The 19,156-nt window shown below is 40.9% G+C and overlaps 1 protein-coding gene across 9 annotated transcripts in view; it reads right to left on the bottom strand.

Annotated features, from left to right (window-relative positions):
- LOC116448728 (multiple epidermal growth factor-like domains protein 6) overlaps nucleotides 1-19,156 on the bottom strand; it is a 190,100-nt gene that overhangs the window by 156,807 nt on the left and 14,137 nt on the right. For all 9 annotated transcript variants that reach the window (XR_004242095.1, XR_004242094.1, XM_032119575.1 and 6 more), the window contains exon 4: nucleotides 18,588-18,692. Coding sequence is in view for 7 of the 9 variants with exons in the window: in XM_032119575.1 (XP_031975466.1) it covers nucleotides 18,588-18,692 (105 nt within the window). In the remaining 2 variants the exon portion in view is untranslated. The remainder of the gene's footprint in view (nucleotides 1-18,587; nucleotides 18,693-19,156) is intronic.

Here is a 19,156-nt window from a genome sequence, read left to right on the forward strand (position 1 = left end):
CTCACAGCAGCCAAAAGCAGCTCGTTCCTTCTTTATTGAAACCAAAGACTTATGTAAAAAAGGAATATCCTCTAATGTATTTTGAAAACCACAGACATCAATCAATCACTCAGTTCAATGACAGGCATCACCACCTTTCTGCAGACATACAAGTCAAACCCTTTTTTGAGAGCATACAAATATATCTGAGGCCCACCCCCCACATCCCCAAAAGAAGGCATTACAAGAAATATTTCTTCTACAGAGGATACGCACTGTGAAAATACTGGCATGCAGCATTGATAATTAAAATGAACTTTTAAAGTTTTCTAGAGATAAATACCTCTTAAAGGTATTTTAAAAGTATTTATTTTTCTACATTAAATTATTGAATAGCAGAAAGTGATTTTTAGTAAATTATTTTTGTCGCTATGCAAATGGCAAAGCAACTAAACCACATCTAAAATCTGTCCCTTGCATCCCTATCAACAGCAGAGAAACAGAAGGAATTACATAGCCTTTGGGGAAAATAATCTCAAATAATGATGGTTTGAAATTATTATGACTGGGTACTTTAGTTGTCACACATAACACGGGCAAAGGGAATAAAATAAGGAAGTCCAAGCTCCAAGCAGTCTTTTCCCATATGAAAGATTTACTGTAATTCTTTTTCTAAAGCTTAGATGATCCAGGCCTTCCAGGCTGGAAGACCAAAACTGACCAGCAAATGGGGTGTTCAGACCTAGGCTGAGGCGCCTAAGTGATCCTCTGATATTAATAATGGAAAAGAAGCAGGGAAAAAAAAAGCAGGCAGAAGAGTGCAGTAGCTGAGTCAGGACCCACACACACACCACTGCCAGCAAAGGCATAAAAGATCAGAAAAGTCACAGTCCAGAACTGTTGTTTCAGTCCCTTTGAGATGTGAAGCTATTTATATAAGAAATCTGCAATACAATATGGAATAACTCCATCGACGAGATGTGAAGTGAGACGGGTCCAAGTCTGCAGCAGAGCAGCTGCCAAACTGGACTTGGACAGCTCAGCTCTAGAAGGCCATTTTTCAGTTTAAAGACTACAATAAGCAAAATCCTGAAATATTATGCCTGTAAAACACTTTGGAAATATGCTGTAATAGTCCCTAAAACCAGCACAGATAATGCAAGGTTCAACTTGTTACTCGTTACAGTCTGAATATGGAAAACGCATTCTAGTCACTGAAAACCCCGACAGGAAGGGGTTTTGTAACAATTTACTTTTATAAAGTAAAAACTGTAGCTTCACTCTTCAGATGGGTCCAATTGTCCTTCCAGTGAAGGAAGCTGAGTTTGACATTGACATCATCAGCAGCAGAATTAGGCTATAAAGCTACAACTGCATATAAACAGCTGTCAGACAATCACAATGCAGAATAAACATAAACCCAAAATTAATTCAGAGTTATTATTTATACAGGCTTAAGTGAGATCAGCGTTGTGGATTTTTTTCATTTGGTGAAGATTATCTTTGTTTTATTACCTTCTTTTACGTGAGAAGATGCTGAATACTGTATCTTGCTGTAAAACATTTCATATTTTAGCCTAAATATTTATACTGAGTTTCATTCTGAGGCAAAGTAGTTTAAACTTAGTGTTTGATTTTACTAGTTTTACATGAGGATAGAAGCAGTCACATTCTCAGCAGAGGAGATTTTAATGCTGTACTACACCCATCCTGCTGACCATCTCTGAGAAGAGACCCACTACAATGGATTGTGCCAATCAGATCTTCCAGAAACACCAGCAGAATTAAATCTACAATAAAGGCTATTGAGACCTTTCCAAGAAAAACAAGCTTGTTTAGTTTTTAGATCATTCAATAAAATAAGTATCTTACAGAAAACACGAGTTGGAATCCAGCTCTGATGAGACACAGAGGAGGCATATGCTCACGCAGAGCAAAGCTGCTCAGAGAGCAGCTGGAGATCCCTGGTCTGCAACAGCCCTAGGAGCCCATCTGGAGGGGTTATGGACCCCAAAGCCCCAGGGGTTTTCTTCTTCAGCCACAGAACTGGGATGTACTTGGGATGCTGCGCTGGCAGCAGCCAAGCTGCAAGGCTCGCACAGAGCCAGGGACACGTCACACTGTGACTGAAGGGCTCCTCATTTTAGTGAGGACTCTAAAAGGAGTCACAGTGATCGCTGCAGATTTAGCCAGCACCAGCCAGAGCAGGGCTCTGCTAAGGTTAGAGGTGTTCTCTACCTGAAGCAGAATAAGGAAGATCTTCAGGTCCATAAATGCTTGAAGCTTGTTGCTCTGTTCCAAATCAGGGCGAGATGAAGACAAAACATCTCTCTGATCCTGAAAACAATCTCAGAACAGAAATCCTGATGCCCAGCCAGGCCAACACCACAGCACATCTTCTCTCATGCTATTTGCAAAGGCATCTGCAATCCCAGCCTTCACTGTCTCTAATATTCAGTGTTTTGTTCACTTCAAACTAAGTACAGGATGATGAAAACTCACGAAGCACAATGGTGCCAAAAGAAAATCTGCACTGCCATTAATTGCTACACGAGTACATCAGATCTGTCACGAGCAGTGACATGCCAGGCATAACAAGCATCTCTGAAGTCAAACTCCCCGTTTCTCTCTGCCACAGAACAGAGGATGCTGATGACAGATGGGCAGAGTTAAGCAAGCCGACCGGCCAAAATCCTGTAGCTGCATTTCACTGCCAAGACCAGAACCTCGGTTTATAGCAGAAACCACTAACTTTCTGGCATCAGGCAGGAAAAATAAAATCTATAAAAAATTAATGGTATAAATAATAAGAATTAAAAATGAAACAATCATCCATTCTTCTGGCACCTATTCCTGAATTTCTCCTCTGGCTCCAGGACTATTCCCTCTGCCTGCATAGTCCCAGATCCACGTAATTGCAGAACTGCCACTCCACATCACTTAACACTGAAGTCAGAACTCCTCTTCTCTCTTCTGACTATTCTTTATCCTCTCCACCTGAACTAGGATGCAGTTTTATTGTGCCATGCTGACGGGCACCAGCTTGGAGTCCCTGGACAGAGAGATTCAGTCACACCTCGTGTCTATGAGGTCTCCCACCACCTCTAGCAGGAGGTGATCATTTCTCATTTACTCCATGGTGACAGCACATCTTTTACCAATAATGAAGCTTCCAAACACACTTCGGGTGTGTGCAGTCAGCAAGGACCCTGCCAGACACAGCCATTTTATATAAAGTGGTATTTTAACACTTTGCTCCTGCTCTCTCCCAAATTCTGCTGGGACAGTTTGTTTCAGGTTCACCCATCTTAACCTGAACTTGCATTGTTTCACATTTAAACTTCCCAGTGATTTCAGTCTGAGCTGCAAGGATCTAAGAGTCAAGCAGGTCCTCTATTTTAGTTTGGTTAATGGTGCATCAAGTCTTCTGCTGCCTCATGTCCCTCCCTCAAAGTCAGCAGGGCTGAAAAGAGTCTAAGTCAGGGTAATTTCAGCCAAAGTCCCTTCAAGTATTTGCAACATTCACATTTTCCTGCTTATGAATTGTAACAGAAAGTCACAAAGTACTGCCATTTATATAAACTTGCATTTTAAGCTTAAATCTATTCTCAAGAAAATGAAGACAATGATTTACTTAAGTATGAGAAAGAATGAGATCATTACAAGTGCACTACATCAAAAATGGCAAAAAACTTTTCAAATCTTTTTTTATATTGGCAACTTGTGTAGACTTACTTCACTGTTCATTACTATCTGGTCAAAGTGAAAACAATCAATAGTAAATTTGTACCAAAAGAAAAACCTAACAGCACAATATCATATTGTGTGCATTAAATCAATAGCCCTCCTCAGTTTTAATGTAGTTGCTGCAATACTTTAAACAGAATTTTGAAATGAGTGTTTTTTAAACCACAGAATCTCATTTCCTTCATTGTGAACTGAATAGGCTTTTAATGAGTGTTTCTCCATACAGATGAAATTCTCTGTAAGGGCTTCAAAAGGCTTTGCAATTATTAAGAAAAAAAGATAAACAAACCATCCACATTTCTAATATGTACTTCATAGATGGGTAAGATGAGGAATTCTGAAAGCTGCTTGCCCCAGACACAGAACAAGCCAAGGACAGCCACGGAAGTGGGGTTAACAACTCATTTTCTCTAGAATAGCAAAATGACCCTGATGTAGAGTTTAAACCTGGCAAAACACCTGCCACACCAAGCCTTTGGAGAGAGGGTGTGAGAGGCCAAAAGCAACACAAACAGCTCCTGCTGGGCTGGACAAGAGCAGGAACAGGGCAAGTGTTCCTGAAGAACACAGACACCCAGGGTTGTGTTGCAGGGTACAGCCTAGAGCCATCACTTCCATCCCAAGGGCTGGGGATAATCTTTAAGAGCTGGAGATCTACAGCACAGCAACAAGTCCTTCCTGGCTTGGCAAGCAGACCAGGTGCTTCACAATGCTCTGCAGAACTTCTGTACCAGCTTCACCCACACTCCAGTGCAACAAAACACAAGAAGTGTTTCCCAGGAGACTGCAACATCCTTGTCCGAGGGACAATCACACACAGCCACCCACGCCTGAGCCTCAGAGCTCACACTGACATCCTGCAGCATTAAACACAGAAGGAAAGTGAGAAAAAACACTGCAGTGGATGAAATACGAGCCTGAATGGCTTTGGCAGGAAAGGGACTTCAGGAAAGTGCTGGATAAAGCAGGACCCCTCTGTCTTTCAACTGGGATGACAACACAGCAGCACAAGAGCAATCTCCAGTCACTCTGTTCTCACACAGCAAAGCCAGATTTATTTTCTCTTCCCCAGGACAGAGTATGCTCTAAAACACGGACACTGATGTGGTTTCTGGACAAGTACAACCCCCTATCCTTTGTCCTCCAGCTTCAGTGCAGCAAAGCTTTGTAAGTCACCAACTGATTTAGACCACAGACATCAGAGTGTCCTTAGGAAGGGACTGGCACACCTGTCAAGCCAGTGTAGGCAAGAGATCTTCACCACCACTAGTTAAAAATCTCACAGGTTTGCTGTTAGCACCGAACAAGGTTAATAATGACCACAGAAAACCTTTGAAATGGTGGCAGAAATATGGGCCTCCCAGCAGAGCAAAAAATACGGCCTGTTTAAAACTACTAAGTCAGGAAATTTGATATTGGAAGGGAACAAGCCCAATAAAATAAATCAGGTGATAGTTACTAAGTACCTGTGTCAGGATAAAGGGCAAACAAAACTCAGAGCATTATATCCAGAGCACTGCACAGACAGAATGAACTGCAGTGCAGGTCAGCCAGGGGTGTTGGTGCAAGGTAACCACACTGTGATGAACCACACTTCAAGCATACTCAGCTCCTGAATCCCAAAGCACAGTGCTACCACTGAGAGCATATTTTAAATCTATTTTGATATTTATAAAATAGAATGTGCTGTTGCTACACACGCTTTCAACTTGATACATTGATATGTCTATTAAAAATAAAAGAAAGAGATGCTGGCATCAAATTTGAATTTTTGAAAGCTTATGTAAATGAACACTTATAAAGAGGCCATAAGAGCAATCTATCAATTAATAAGGAGAATTTGCACTAATAGAATAGTCCTGGTTCAAAAAATGCTGGCTGACCAAGACCACGTCAGAGCAGATTTAACCTCACTCAGTTCTTCTCCCATGAATTCTCCCCCACTCCAACCTGTGCATCTCCCTTTTCTAAATGTTTAGGTGAAACTTCACAAATATGGATGACTGGATATTTTGGGGTCATTCAGTTGGGTTTTTTTTTAGTCTTCCTTATTTTAAGACTCAAGTAAGTGAAAAGAACCATTCCTAGGATGCAGTAACAGCTCTGAAGTGCTGAGCTCACAGAGTACCTGACCAGGATTTTACAACAAGCATGCCACTTTTTTGGTTTTTTGGGCTTTTCTTTTTTTTTTTTTTTTTTTTTTTTGGGGGGGGGGGGGCAGGGGGTGTGTTTCTTTCTGTGATTTTTGTTTGGTTTTGTTTTTTTTAATAAAGACAGCACCCTTACATTACAAATACTTATCTAAGAATACCCAGGAATTTTGAAAAACTTGAGACAAGAGGCAGGTATCATCCAAATCTCAGTCTGAACTGCTCTGAATGGATAACTACAACTTTCTGTGGTATTTTAATGAGCTGTGCTACTTCTTCATACACTTGTCTGAATTCTAGTTAGCTTTATCCTAGCTAGTAAGCTGTCCATAGTCCATGAGAGGAGTGATGGCATTTCAGGTTTTGGTGAACCTATTTGCCATCCCACTTCCATACAGAATGAGATGAAACCAAAAGAGAATGTTTTCAGCAAAATTGAATTAGTTGCCCAGCCCAAAACTCCTGAAGTATTTATTCACAGATACAGTAGTTCATCAGCTCTGAAACTCCTGCCTTTATTATGTGCTTGTCAGAATGAATGATAATGCCAAGTGGCTGGCAGGATAATGAACAACTGCCAGGATAAATGGATCCTCACACAAAGCTCTCTGCAACACAAAGATGATGATGAGAGCAACACTCAGAGCTACACCTACAGTTTCTCCTTTTCCATTTTTCCCCATGTATTGTGCAATTTGCTTCTGTCTCGAGTTCACTTGGCTGGAACAAAGGTGGAATGTGAAACAAATTGTGGCTAAATTCTCTAGAGATGTGAAGCACAACTCTGCTGCAATCAATGTATAATTGCACAGTCATGCCACAGATTAATTTGCTCTCCATGCAAAGAATTTAGCAAGCATTGTAATAGATTCACATATTTCACAGTTATTAAGTCTGCCCTCTGATGAACATCTCTCTCTTATCTACTCTGTTAGCACATTCTCCCTCCTGTTGCTTCCCACACCCTATATAAAACTAAGGAAAGATTATTACAAGTGGAGATTGTGTGTGAAAATAATCCCAGATTCAGTTCCCAGATCTATTCACACAGTACCACCTTCCAAGTCCATGAAAGCAGATTTTAACCACAAAATACAGAAATCAGGGAAGAGAGGATTTAACTGAACTCTTGACTTCTTTGACTGTACAAAGATCCACAAAGGATGCACTGCAGATTCCAGCCTGGAAAACATCACTGACATAAACAGCCCCTATTTAAGCAGTAGCACAACAAGCAAACAAGGACATCCAGTTAAACAAGCTTTACACACAATTTCAAGACTATGTTCCATAAGATACCCAAGATCCAAAATGAGAAAATATTCAGGAATTTGAACATGATATTGAGTTGATTTTTTTTTCCCCCAGTCCCAAAAAAGTCACATTTAGAATTTCTACATTATTTACAACATAAACACAGCACACAGATCTAGGGGCCACAGTAAGAGTTGCAAAGGGTCAGTGGGGAAGGAAAAAAGTCATGCTGCAGGTACATCTCAGATTGGAGCAGGTGTAGAAGAAGAGATGGATGGATATATGAGAATCTAGCCCCAGAAATCTCCATGGAATGGGCTATTTGCCCCCTCACATTACATTATGTTAAATACTAACAGGATTTCCAGTACTCACATGGGAAGGAAACAATGTAAGACATCCAGCAGATCAGCAGTGCCTTCCCTAACTCCTGTCAGCTCTCTGAGCTCCCAAACAGTGAGATTACAGGGAGAGAAAACAGATTCAGGTCAGCAACCCTGCACACAAAAGCCATCCTTGCAGTATGGATAGCAGTGAGAAAATCCATTGCCTGTGAATTCTTGGTGAAGCAAAAGCAATTAGATTTTACAAAAAAGGAAACAGTAAGAAATAAGTTTTCTTTAAAAGGATAGCACAGACACCAATTCCCTCACTTCAATACCACCACGAGAATCTCTCAAACAACTGAAAAACAGGAGAAGCCACTTTTATTCCAGGTGGTCATGAAATAGATTTGGCCTTTTCAACTTCTGGCATACTTAGAAGAGATTATTAGGAAGTACCTGAAGAAGCAGAAAACAATTTTGAAATAACTGGGTCTAAAGTTTAAGTCACAACTTGAGGTTTGGAAATTAGCAAGGATGGAAAGAAAATGAAGAGCGAGAGAAAAGGAAGAAGAATGATGAAGACGCTCAAAAATAAAAGAAATTCAAAGAATCACAGGGCCAGTGCCTCCAGGGACCACTTCATCCATAGCTGCCTCTTCTTCCACAGGAGATGTGACAAAGCAGAAATTAAATATCTGCCTAGACAAATAAAAGCTGCACTTCCTTTAAGCAGAGTAATTCAGTGCTTTCATTATTATTTGAGGGAAAAAGGAGGCACCTAAGAACAGATCTAAGAAAAGCTCCATTTTCAAATAGTAAAATCTGAAATTTATCCAACTTTCATAGCTTTTTATGTGACCAACAAAACCTGTCTTAAACAGGACCTATTTTCAGAGAATACCAAGTCTCATGGTAGAGAAAACAGAAAAGGGTCTCCAGTATTCCAAATCATTACTCACCTCAAAATTTAAGAGAGCATGGAAGTAATTTTAGGAAGCAACTGACCAATGATACTGGAAAAATCATTTTGACCAAGTTCTTGTTCCAACCTGACTTGGAGACTATTTTAATTTGCCTGTGGAGGTTCTAGCAATCAGTTTTAGTTTTACAAGGCTCAAATTCATTTTAGAATTTTAGATTTTCCATTTTATAAAAACTGAAACATATTAACAACAAAATAATGAAAATGTAACTTCAGTAGTCACAGATTTTTCCACAGCATTTCAGTAGTGGTAGTCTGTTAGTGACAAATCACTGAATAAAATAACAACTAAAGTGAATTTTTAAGGTATCTTTAGCAGATGTTTAGCCTTCTCCCATCCCTCCCTATTCCAGGCAGGGATAGTGCTTTCTTAAGACTGCTACAGAAATACAAAAAAAAAAAATCCAGTAAGTAATATTTCCTTCCTAACTTGTTTAGGTTAATCACACAACCAGTGCTTAGATTAGATAATTTAAGACTTTTATTTGTGAGTAGTCTCATATTTTTGGGTGGAAGCAGAGTAAAACCCTGCATGCCTGACATATCTGAACAAGAGCCAGCGAGACAAAAACCAAACCTCATCCTGCAACCTCCTCGGGGAAATCTTTATTCATTTTAATACTTGTTCAGTCAGCTGTCTCAGTGAATGACAAGGTTTTATCTCTAATGTGAATGGCTTCGAAGGCTACTTGCATTATCCATTCTTCAGCAGCTGCTGCTGAAACCACAGCAAACTTATAATTAAATCCAGCTGCCACTACTGTGAGTGCAGTTCTATCGAAGTGAGCAGCAATGCCTCGTGGTTGCTGGCAAGATTCTGCCTCCCTTTCTAGACAATGTAATTAACTCTTCTGCCCCTTTTAGATGAAATAAACATCAGCATTGAAAATGCTGTTAAATGACTGTAAAATAGTATTTATGCTGAAGAATTCTGCTGCAGTCATTACACCTGAGAACACAAATTTCTAGGTGGACGATGGCTGACAACAAATAGCTGTCTCCTTAAAAGCACTAAGAGGACACCCAAGGAGACACAGGGCACAGGATGGAAGGAGTTTGCTGCAGAAGAAGTGACAGGATTCACATTAACACATCTACTCTTAAGTCTTAAAAGGCAGCCTCTGGCATAAAGCACAAACCAAGACCCAGCTTGAGAGAATTGCAGACAAGTGCTGGAAAGGAACCAGGACAGGCACCACAGGCTTTCCTTTGATGCTAAAATAATTCTTAAAGGCCACTGTTCCTGTCTTAAAATAGATTTAGAGGTACCAGACCAGAGAAGTTGTAGATCCCCCTTCCTGAGAGTATTCAAAGATGGGGCTTAGAAGCAACCTGGTGGAAGCAACCTTTCCAGTGGAAAGTGTCCCTGCCCATGGCAGGGGGTTGAAAAAAAGATGTTCTCTAAGGTCCCTTCCAAACCTAGGATACATTTCTAAACCCACACATCTCTAGAGATCTCCCTTTTTTCCTTTCACAGCCAAAATCTGTTCATATCTGTGTGTCAAAGCGTTTAGGTCAGCAGAAATAATTAGCTACCCAAATTTGACTTTGTCAGTCATAATCCTCGCAGTGCTGCTCAAGGCAGCTCCACTCCCACCCTTTCACAAGAAACACTGCAATGACAATGCCTCAAGAACATCTCATGGCAGGAGCAGCAATCAGCAGTGACACACTGCACTAATGCCACTGAAGTAGAAAACAACAGTCAGCCAAGCTTTCTGAAGAGTTCTCCTGTTATTTGTACCTCTTTGGAAACACACATCAGTCCGAAGATTTTTGAGGATGGGAGGGAAAGTACAGCAGAAGTGTTTGACCTCTCACTCTGAGCACAGAAGGCTGAAAAGGGGAGAGCTCTCTGCAGACAGGACAATGAGATGCACAGCAACCATCTCCAACTTTGCTCTGAAAAGCTACCAAAATACAACAAAAATATTCTTAGAGACATAATAATCTTCTGGATATTCTGCCAAATCAGTTAAAATTCCATGTTGTCTAGATGCTTTATTAACATAAGGGTTGCATCCAGAGCTACGTAAGTACTGCATGAACTGGGTGTTGGCAGACCTTAGCCATGGTACCTTGGGCTCATTAAATTCTTCTGCATTACCTGATCAAATTCATTGTGATCCAGCTCGAATCCCTGAAGGAAGCTGGAAACCCAAATAAATCTGCCCACAGTCACACAGAGGCCAGCAGGTGTCATGAAACAGAATCCACATGTTTCCAGAGACTCACAGTCTGCTCATTCACCTTTTGGTAGTGTGGGGGGGGGGGAAATGTACCTGCACAGCACCCCTGCACAACACTCAGCTTTGTTGTGACTTCCTACCACATTTTCTGGCACAGCACCAAATAAATGCCAGCAGCCAGAAAGCAGCTCTTCCCTTGTTATTTTTTACTTTTACCTTTTGCAGCAAGCACAGAGTAAATAGCCTTTTGTGGCAAAGACAACAGGGGTGAATTCTCTCTCGAGTGGTTATTCTGAGGTTCATTTACTTTTGACGTATTTGTTTGCAGTTCCAGCTCTGCTGTCTGTCTACCTGTCGCTTCCTCCTAATGGCTGCAGAGCCCAGGCACACCGGAGCATTTCAGCAAGATGGGCTGATGATTATATCCTGTCAAATCTAGGAGAGAGCCAGTCATGATTTTTCAATCAGCGTTTCACCATTCCTGTTTTAGAATGGCAAAGCTTTTATTCCTCACGGCTTTTTAGTGGCTGCTTTAAAGGGCTTTTTATCTGGAGAGGTTCGTGTCTTGCTGGTGATGAAAGGTGTTTCTATGGACAATATTGGCAAAGAGCAGGTGGGTGTGAAAAGGGAAGCAAAGAAGAAAGAATGGAAAGTTTGGAGGAAGCCATGCTTTCAGGTTTTTTGAATCCTGCCTAGGGTCTTGCTCGCAACTGGAATTAATCTCTGAATCAACTCTTATCTATCACTGAAACAGATAACGTCATTTTATCTCAACCAGAACTTTTTTCCTTGAGAGATTACAGATAGCTTGGACCTCCTGCAGTGATCTGTGCACTACATTAGTCTTCTGCAAATCTCTGCCCAAAAGAACATCAGACTCATCTTTCTCATGGGTTTCTAATCAGCTCCAGCCCCGTGACACTTGATATTTAGGTCCAGTGTTACCTGCCTGTTAATTTGTAGCTATATATGTCTATAATTTAATGTACAAAACCCATTATGTTTTAAGTGTCAGGATACCTGTCAGTTGTCACCAAAGTGTAGAGTACAGGAGACAGATTAGAGAAAGGTGTGTCACCACAAGACCAAACCCTGTCAGGAGATGACTGTTTTGATAGATCTACCTGATGGGGATGACACTGTAGATTAGAAACAGGTTGGGTTTTTTTAATACTTACAATAGTAATTTTTTTCTCTTTAAATCATTTAAAAATCTAATGTGAAATTTGTAGGTTTCAATAAGGTTTGGGGGTTAAAAAAAAAAAAATCAAGCAGTAGCTTTTTGTTTCACAGATTTTCAAGGTAATTAGGTCACTGGAGTGCTGAAGGTCTCTAACTCTCCAGCGAGATCAGAATCAGCTAAAAGGCTACAACTGAAGACTTTACTGCATCTAAATTTTCATTAAATTTGATAAACCACTTGTAAACTGAAAGGTTTTTCCACTTCTCCCTGTCCTTGTGGAAGGGCCCAAACTGGATTTGTAGACGCTGTGAGGCTTCACTGCCCCACCCGAGGCAAAAAGAGGCTGTGGCAGCAGCTCCTAAGGTCACCAAGAGGAGAATTGCAGGAGAAGCATCCAAGTGAAGGCAGCAGTGACAGCAGGACACCAATCCAGCCCTGGCAACCCCGAGCTGACAGAGGCTGATGAGACCCTGAGGATTACACTGAGACACAAAGCTGCATTTGCTATGAACTCACCTGATGTCAGCGTGCTCCAGACAACACCGGGGAAGGTGAAGAGATGCAGACTAAGGGGAATCATACAGTAAAAACAACAATATCTTCATGTGAAATGAGATACTGAGAGGGGGAATTTGAAAAGGTCATCCTTATTTTAGACTGGTTTTAGCAAGGGCAGAGATGTCCAGAAAATTGAAGCAGGACTTTAAATCCAAAACCACCTAAAGTTATATAAGGGTTATTTTTCAAATGCATGCTGAGCAGTGTTCTACTGAACACTCAACACTGAATAAAAATCACCTGAAACAGCCTTTGAAGCAGTTTTAAATGTCTGAAGTCTTCAGTGCAGGAAAGAATTACAGCAAAGAGAAATATTTACTGAGTTCTCAGATCACTTCATTGAAATCAAGGGCTTCTGCATTGGCAATATGACCGATTTATATCAAGGTTTAAAACCTACACTGCCTATTCTTTCATTGAATTAAACCAATTTGTTTTCAAACTGGCTGAGTTTAGAGCAGTGACTACTTCTTTAACACAAGATCAAGCATTACTTGCTGGCCACAACCAACCTGCCACGTACGAAGTGAAGACATTTAAGCACCATCATCTGAAACTGCCTCGCACTGCTCGTGTTCCCCATGTGCTTCACACATGACAGAGAGAAAGAAGTGCCACAGTCTGCTCTTAACTTCTGATGAGATGAAACACATCAACACACCTTGTTAGCTCTGCTTGCTGTTCAAAACACACTCCTATGTTTTCAAATCTTACTCCTTGGAAGGGTTTTGGACGCTCTAAGTACACAGCACTGTTATTACCTTGACAAGGGCTAAGAAAGGGCTCATTACCAACAGTCCCTAATGCAGGAACAAGGGATTGCAGCACATTCCCAGCCTACAGGTGCTTTCAGGAGCTCACTGGGGTTCCTTCAATGCTGCAGGAAGGCCCAAAAGCATCTCCACCTTCCTCTCTGCCAGCGCTTCTCCATCACAGGAAGAGCATGGTAGCAAAAAAAAAAATAGGCACAGGATTGATGGATCACTGCTCCTGGGAGGCAAAAAAAGGAGCAAGAGGAGTAACAGTGGGTCCCACTAAGAGAGAGGGTGATCACAAGGTTTTCTTTCTATCAGAGGACAGGTACTTTCCTACCCTGAGCAGCCTAATCAGTCATCTCTGTTACCCTTGCCATGACAGGCTGGCATTTTACTAATGAGACTGAGTCATTTGGAGCAGGAGAATGACTGTGCTAGAACAGAAAAAAACCAAACCTGGTATCTTTAAGGTATTACATGCACTAAACTAGAACAATCTAAGCATAAATTATCCTTCTGCCAGCCTCTTCCACTCTTCCTACAGGCTAATGGAGAATTTTCACATTAAAAAGGTTGTCTTGGGTCAAACTGCAGGGGACTCATCGCCAAAATATGAAAACAAAATGCCAGAACCCCTGGCACAATGAGGGCCCAGCTATCAGAACTAATCATCCTCACAAATACTCCAACATCTAGTTTCAGTGGCAAAGATCCATGAAAACTGAAGACATCCCTATGGGCAACAGATCCATGTGAGCTTTCAGCTCGCCATTTGCTATTTTAAAAAAGGAACACTTATAGCACTGGGTTCATGGATTTACACTGCCCTGTATGGCTTGTGTAGGTCTTCAGCCTCAAAGAAGAAAATCTGCATGTCTGCAAGAGACCAGGATGGCAGACAAGACATTAATCAGAAGTTTTATCAAGCAACTCTTTGCAGGAAGAAACATTTCCTAGAGGAAGATAGAAGAGAATTCTTTTTCACAGTGAATGAAAAGAGTATTTTTATTTGCAAGAAGATACATCAGAATTCCTGCCATTTTAATCAATGGTTTCATAAAAACCCACCTTTGTTTTAAGTAGCTCTATAGTGTAAATTCTGATCTGCCTGGTCTAGGAGGTGCTGGCATTTTTGTTTACCAGAATCTTTATATAGTTCAATATCTCAATAGTGTGTGACCAGAGTCACGGCAGAGATTGACAGCTAGTCAATGAACTGATGAGTATCTCCCTCATAAGCATTTCATTTAGCTACCCATGCAGTGTGCATTTTGCCTTTATATACACAGTCCAACACCATTATCTTACACTTAATTACTTGGGTCTCAAAGCACCTGGCAGAGGAATGAGCCACCATTATCAACATTTCATGTACAAAGAAGCCCAGGCAGAGTGGGGTAATTTGCTAAAAGTTACTGCACTAATATCCAAGGTCAGTGGCAGGTGGAAAGGAAAGCTCTTATCAGGTGAGCACTGCACTCAGCAGACCACACTGCCTCTCAAGATGAGTGCCTGGGAAGCACTTACTGCAATCTTTAATAATCTGCATCAGGCACTGCAAAAGAATTTAAAATCCCACTTGTGTGACAGCAAACATTAGTGTAAAATTTAACTCTATTGACACTTTAGCTGTTAAACACTGGAATATGGTATTCAGCTTTCTTCAAAGAGGACAAACATCTTCTAAGAGGACATACATCATGTCACCATGAGAAGACTTTCCTGACAAGTCTGCCCTGGTCATTCCTCACGTATTTTTAAACATCTTCTAATAACACCCATTGTCTCAGATAGACTCAACTGTACTTATTCCTTCTTAATTATGGCAGCCTCTTGCAAACATTAATCATGCTGGGATTTTGTATCACTCCAGAAATTATAAAGCCTATTCAGTTCTCACTGTTTTTTACTTTGTGTCTTAAAATCCATCAGGAGGCACTCAGCAAAACCAGAACAACTTGAGATTCGATGGCAGAACATTTAAGAGTCAAAACTAACCCCTCATTTTCCATTGAGCAATTCTATGTACACGAGGAATAAATAAACACACCCTTGTTTGTAGAAATTGGAATGTTTTCACTGGCTGCATGTCCAGGTAAAAGTCCCAGGGCTGAATTAAACAAGCTAAATGAAATTAATTTGCTTCCATGTCCAGCTCAGGTGGCTACCAGGCCTTGAACAAGATTACCAGGACAACTAGTGAATATCAATGACACCAGCACTGCAGCAGAATTTATTCTTGGCGGTGGGTTTTACCTTCTCTCTTTTGTTAAAGGTTTCCCCTCCCTTTCACTGGGAAAAATGGGGATCACAACTTCCAAACAAGTTAAAAAAATGGAAAGAAATCCAGCTTGCAAGTTTACATTGTAATTGATATAAGTCTATTATTACAAGACAAATTGCAGCAGACAATGCAGGAGACAGCTCAATCTGTTACTGAGTCCCTGCAATGGCTGGATGAAGAACTCGACCATTTCACTCATAAATCTAAGTTTTCATTGCTGCTTGTGTGGGTAAAATAATAAAACTATGGAGTGACGTGAACAAGGGATGCAGTAACACATTTCTAAACACAATTACATTAAGTTTCTTACAGGAGCCCTGACCCTTTCGGCATCTAATCAGGAATATGTCGTGTCCCAGGCTGCAAAAGCACCCCACAATTCCTTTAAAAAGTCATTAGCTGCTATCATGCCAATTGTGAATAATCATCTCTGCTGAGATCACTGTGAGGCACTGGGCTGTCATCAGTCATTCTGGAGGATCCATCATAAACTTTCTGCAAGACAGACCAGGACAAAACTTCATTTCCAGGACACTGATCTACTTCCTAACTCAATGGCAAATATAAATTCCACAAAAAGAAGAAATATCAGAAGATTCTTGAGATGTACATTCCCATTTACTTCTTAGAGTAATGGAATTTAGTAGTATTTTTATACTAATGCCTTGTCTATTGTCTGTAGTTCACAGTACCCAGCAAGGACATCATGAGAGCTGCTGCACAAGTGAAACTTTAGAATTAGCTGCCAACACTGATGACAGAAATAGAGAGACAAGCAAAAAGGTTGGAGAGGGGGAGATATAAAATGGGATACATGAAGCAATTTTGCTCAAATGAGTTCAAGTGCAGCTATGAAATGCCTGTGGTTCTTCCTCTGTCAGGAGATTGTCAGGAGACCACAATACCAGAAGTGACAGAAGCCAAGATTACAACCAAGAACATCCAAGGGGCAGCTTTCTGCCAGCAGCTCCTGGTCTCACACCCAGTTAGAGCCTCCTTTCCCCTAAGAGCCCCCGAGAGGGATGCCCTGGACACTGCTGCCAGCTGAGGGAGAGTCTCAAGGCACAAGGACAGGGGCCACTGCACCAACAGTCCCCTTAGACAGCCTCACCTCTCAGCACCAGCTTTTGCACTGACATTTGACAGCACCTGCTCCAAAACCAAACTGGTTTTCCTGGCATCCATCCATTCCACTGGATCCTCGAACAAAAAGATGCTGGGAGAAGAGACCCCTTTTTCTTTTGGGTTAAGTGTTGGAAAGAAAACAGTCACATTCACAGTAAGGTCACACAGACAAGGAGGGAGGAGGGGACAGACCAGACTTACTGACCATTTAAACCCAGAAGGTATTACCATTGATTAACACAGCCACATTAAACCAAGCTACTTTAAGAGCAATGTTCCAACATCAGCCAGGAAAACTGGAGGCTATGGCTGTTAGTCCCACAGTACATTTCTTTTTTACTTTTGCTTGCACAAATATGATACAAACCTCAGAAGAATCTGACTGGAGGCACCTGCAACAGTTAAGAGGCCTCACACTCTAAATTACCTTGCTTTTGTTAGGCAGGTGAATGGTCCATAACATTCTTCCTGAAAGAAGGTTTTTCCCTTCAGAATTCAATTTATAAACTTACTCCTGCCAGGCTGCGATAGCAGCTGCTGTATAAACCTGAAAATGATGACTACTGGAATTCTTTTCAAACCTCAGGAATCAATAGGAAGCAGACAAACGACCAAAGATAAAAGTTCCACCCAACTGCAAAGAGCAAGGACTGCAGGATACCTCTCATTGTTTTTACAGTGGCTGCAGTCACCAACCTGTGAAATAGAGACTGCACAATCTCATTTCAGCTCAAAAATCTGACCTGTGCTATCCACACACTGCACCCACACAATCTGCCTGTTGGGAATGCCTCCGTTCCATAGGTATTTCCAAGCAAAAGGAGACTCAAAGGACAATTTATAATGGCAAGGACAATTTATAATTTGCTGAGATATACTCCATTTTGTAAAAGCTTATTACATAGGCTTCTTGCAGATTCTGATCCTGCTTACCTTGAACCAGCAGCTCTTCTGTAAGTCAGTAATAAACAACCTGCCTTGGTGTCACTCTGGCTCATCTCAACTCACCCATATAAACTTGTTTCTGTGGGCAGTAAAGAAATACCCAATCACAGCTTAACTGAGCTAATATTGTCTGCAGGCAGCACCAGTTCCATTGTAAACAGCTCTGCATTTTATTTATTGTTCTGTTCCTTCTCACTCATACTGCATGACAGACAAGCCAGGTGAGGACACGAACATATTAGAATTTAAAAGGGGAAAAACGAAATACTCCAAAATCTGCCTTCCTTTGAACAAAACACAATATGCTTCAGTTGAAAAGGAAATTATCATTTGCCTAATACAAAAGAAATCCTTTGTCCCAATCACAGCCTACTCTGAAGGAATTACTTTCTTCCCTCCCTTAAGAAGCCAAATGGATGCAGTTCTGTAATTTTGGAGAGCTTTACACAGTGTGTTAAATTACAAGAGAACCCATTGTGGGTTTATCAAATTGTGAGCCAGTGTGTGACACAAAAAGGATTCTCATTGAGAGTGGGTGATAGTCTTAAGTCACACAGAATTCAGTCTATGGTATACTAGAACACAGTGAAATGAAAGATTGGTGCATATATTATTCCAAGAATACTATGAAATATTTGGTAGTGAGCTATAAAACCTTCCTACTTTGAAAAGAAAAATCCCATGAACAAATGCAGTGGTTCGTTCTCTGCGTTCTTTACCTGCTGCCCACCTGCTTTGACTTGGAATTTACTCTCACAAAGGTAAAAGCAATGCTGAGAAATTTGGTAAGAGCACCACAAGAACATTCAAATTGAGAAGTAGTTGACAGATACTCCACAGGACACCACTGTTGATATTCAATGGTATTATCCAATACAGGTATTTCCTCATCTGATATCAATCAAAGTAGATTTTCATCTTGCTTTGTTAAAATTGAATGCTAAAATTCTCGAAAATCAGAGACCAACCAAATAAACACTCAAAAGTGCAACAGAGGCATCTTTAATTTTAAGTCAACATTAATAAAATATTCTTGTTTTAACAATTATTGTTGAACATGCATTTTATCCAGACACCAGATGCACTTGAGACAATTTCCACTGGACTCACCATACTGGCAGCGAGGGCCCTGGAATCCTGCAGGACACTGGCACATCTGGGATCCTTCTTCAGAGCATTTCCCTCCATTGAAGCAAGTGCCAGCAGTGCAGAGCACTAGAGCACACAAATAGAATGGGACAGGCTATTTTAGCTGATTTTGTGCCAAGGATCCTCCAGAATTACCTTTCTGTTACAGTCCTGTTGTAACACGACCTTCCAAATAAGAAGAAACCCAAATTTTTAAGTGGAAGGGCTAGACTGCAGTAGGACTTGGTATCATAGGTGGAACTACCATTTTGATATGAAGAAGTTTAATAAAAATAAGACTTAAGACACTGCAGTTTAACTTGAAGGTGCTTCAGAGGCAGAAGACAGGACTCAAAGTACTGCCTGAATCCAAAATAAAACAAGAAAAACTGCCAGACAATAATGCAGCAAAGGATAAGAACCACTGATGCCCTGGGAGATATTATACATGTGGAGGGGAATTACAATTCTTCCCTTCCTCTAACACAGAACAGTTTTATTTAAAATAACTTAAATTCCACATAGTCGAGCCAAACTTGCAAAGAGTATCA

This window comes from Corvus moneduloides, chromosome 10 (assembly GCF_009650955.1).
Source record: "Corvus moneduloides isolate bCorMon1 chromosome 10, bCorMon1.pri, whole genome shotgun sequence".
Classification (NCBI taxonomy): Eukaryota; Metazoa; Chordata; class Aves; order Passeriformes; family Corvidae; genus Corvus; species Corvus moneduloides.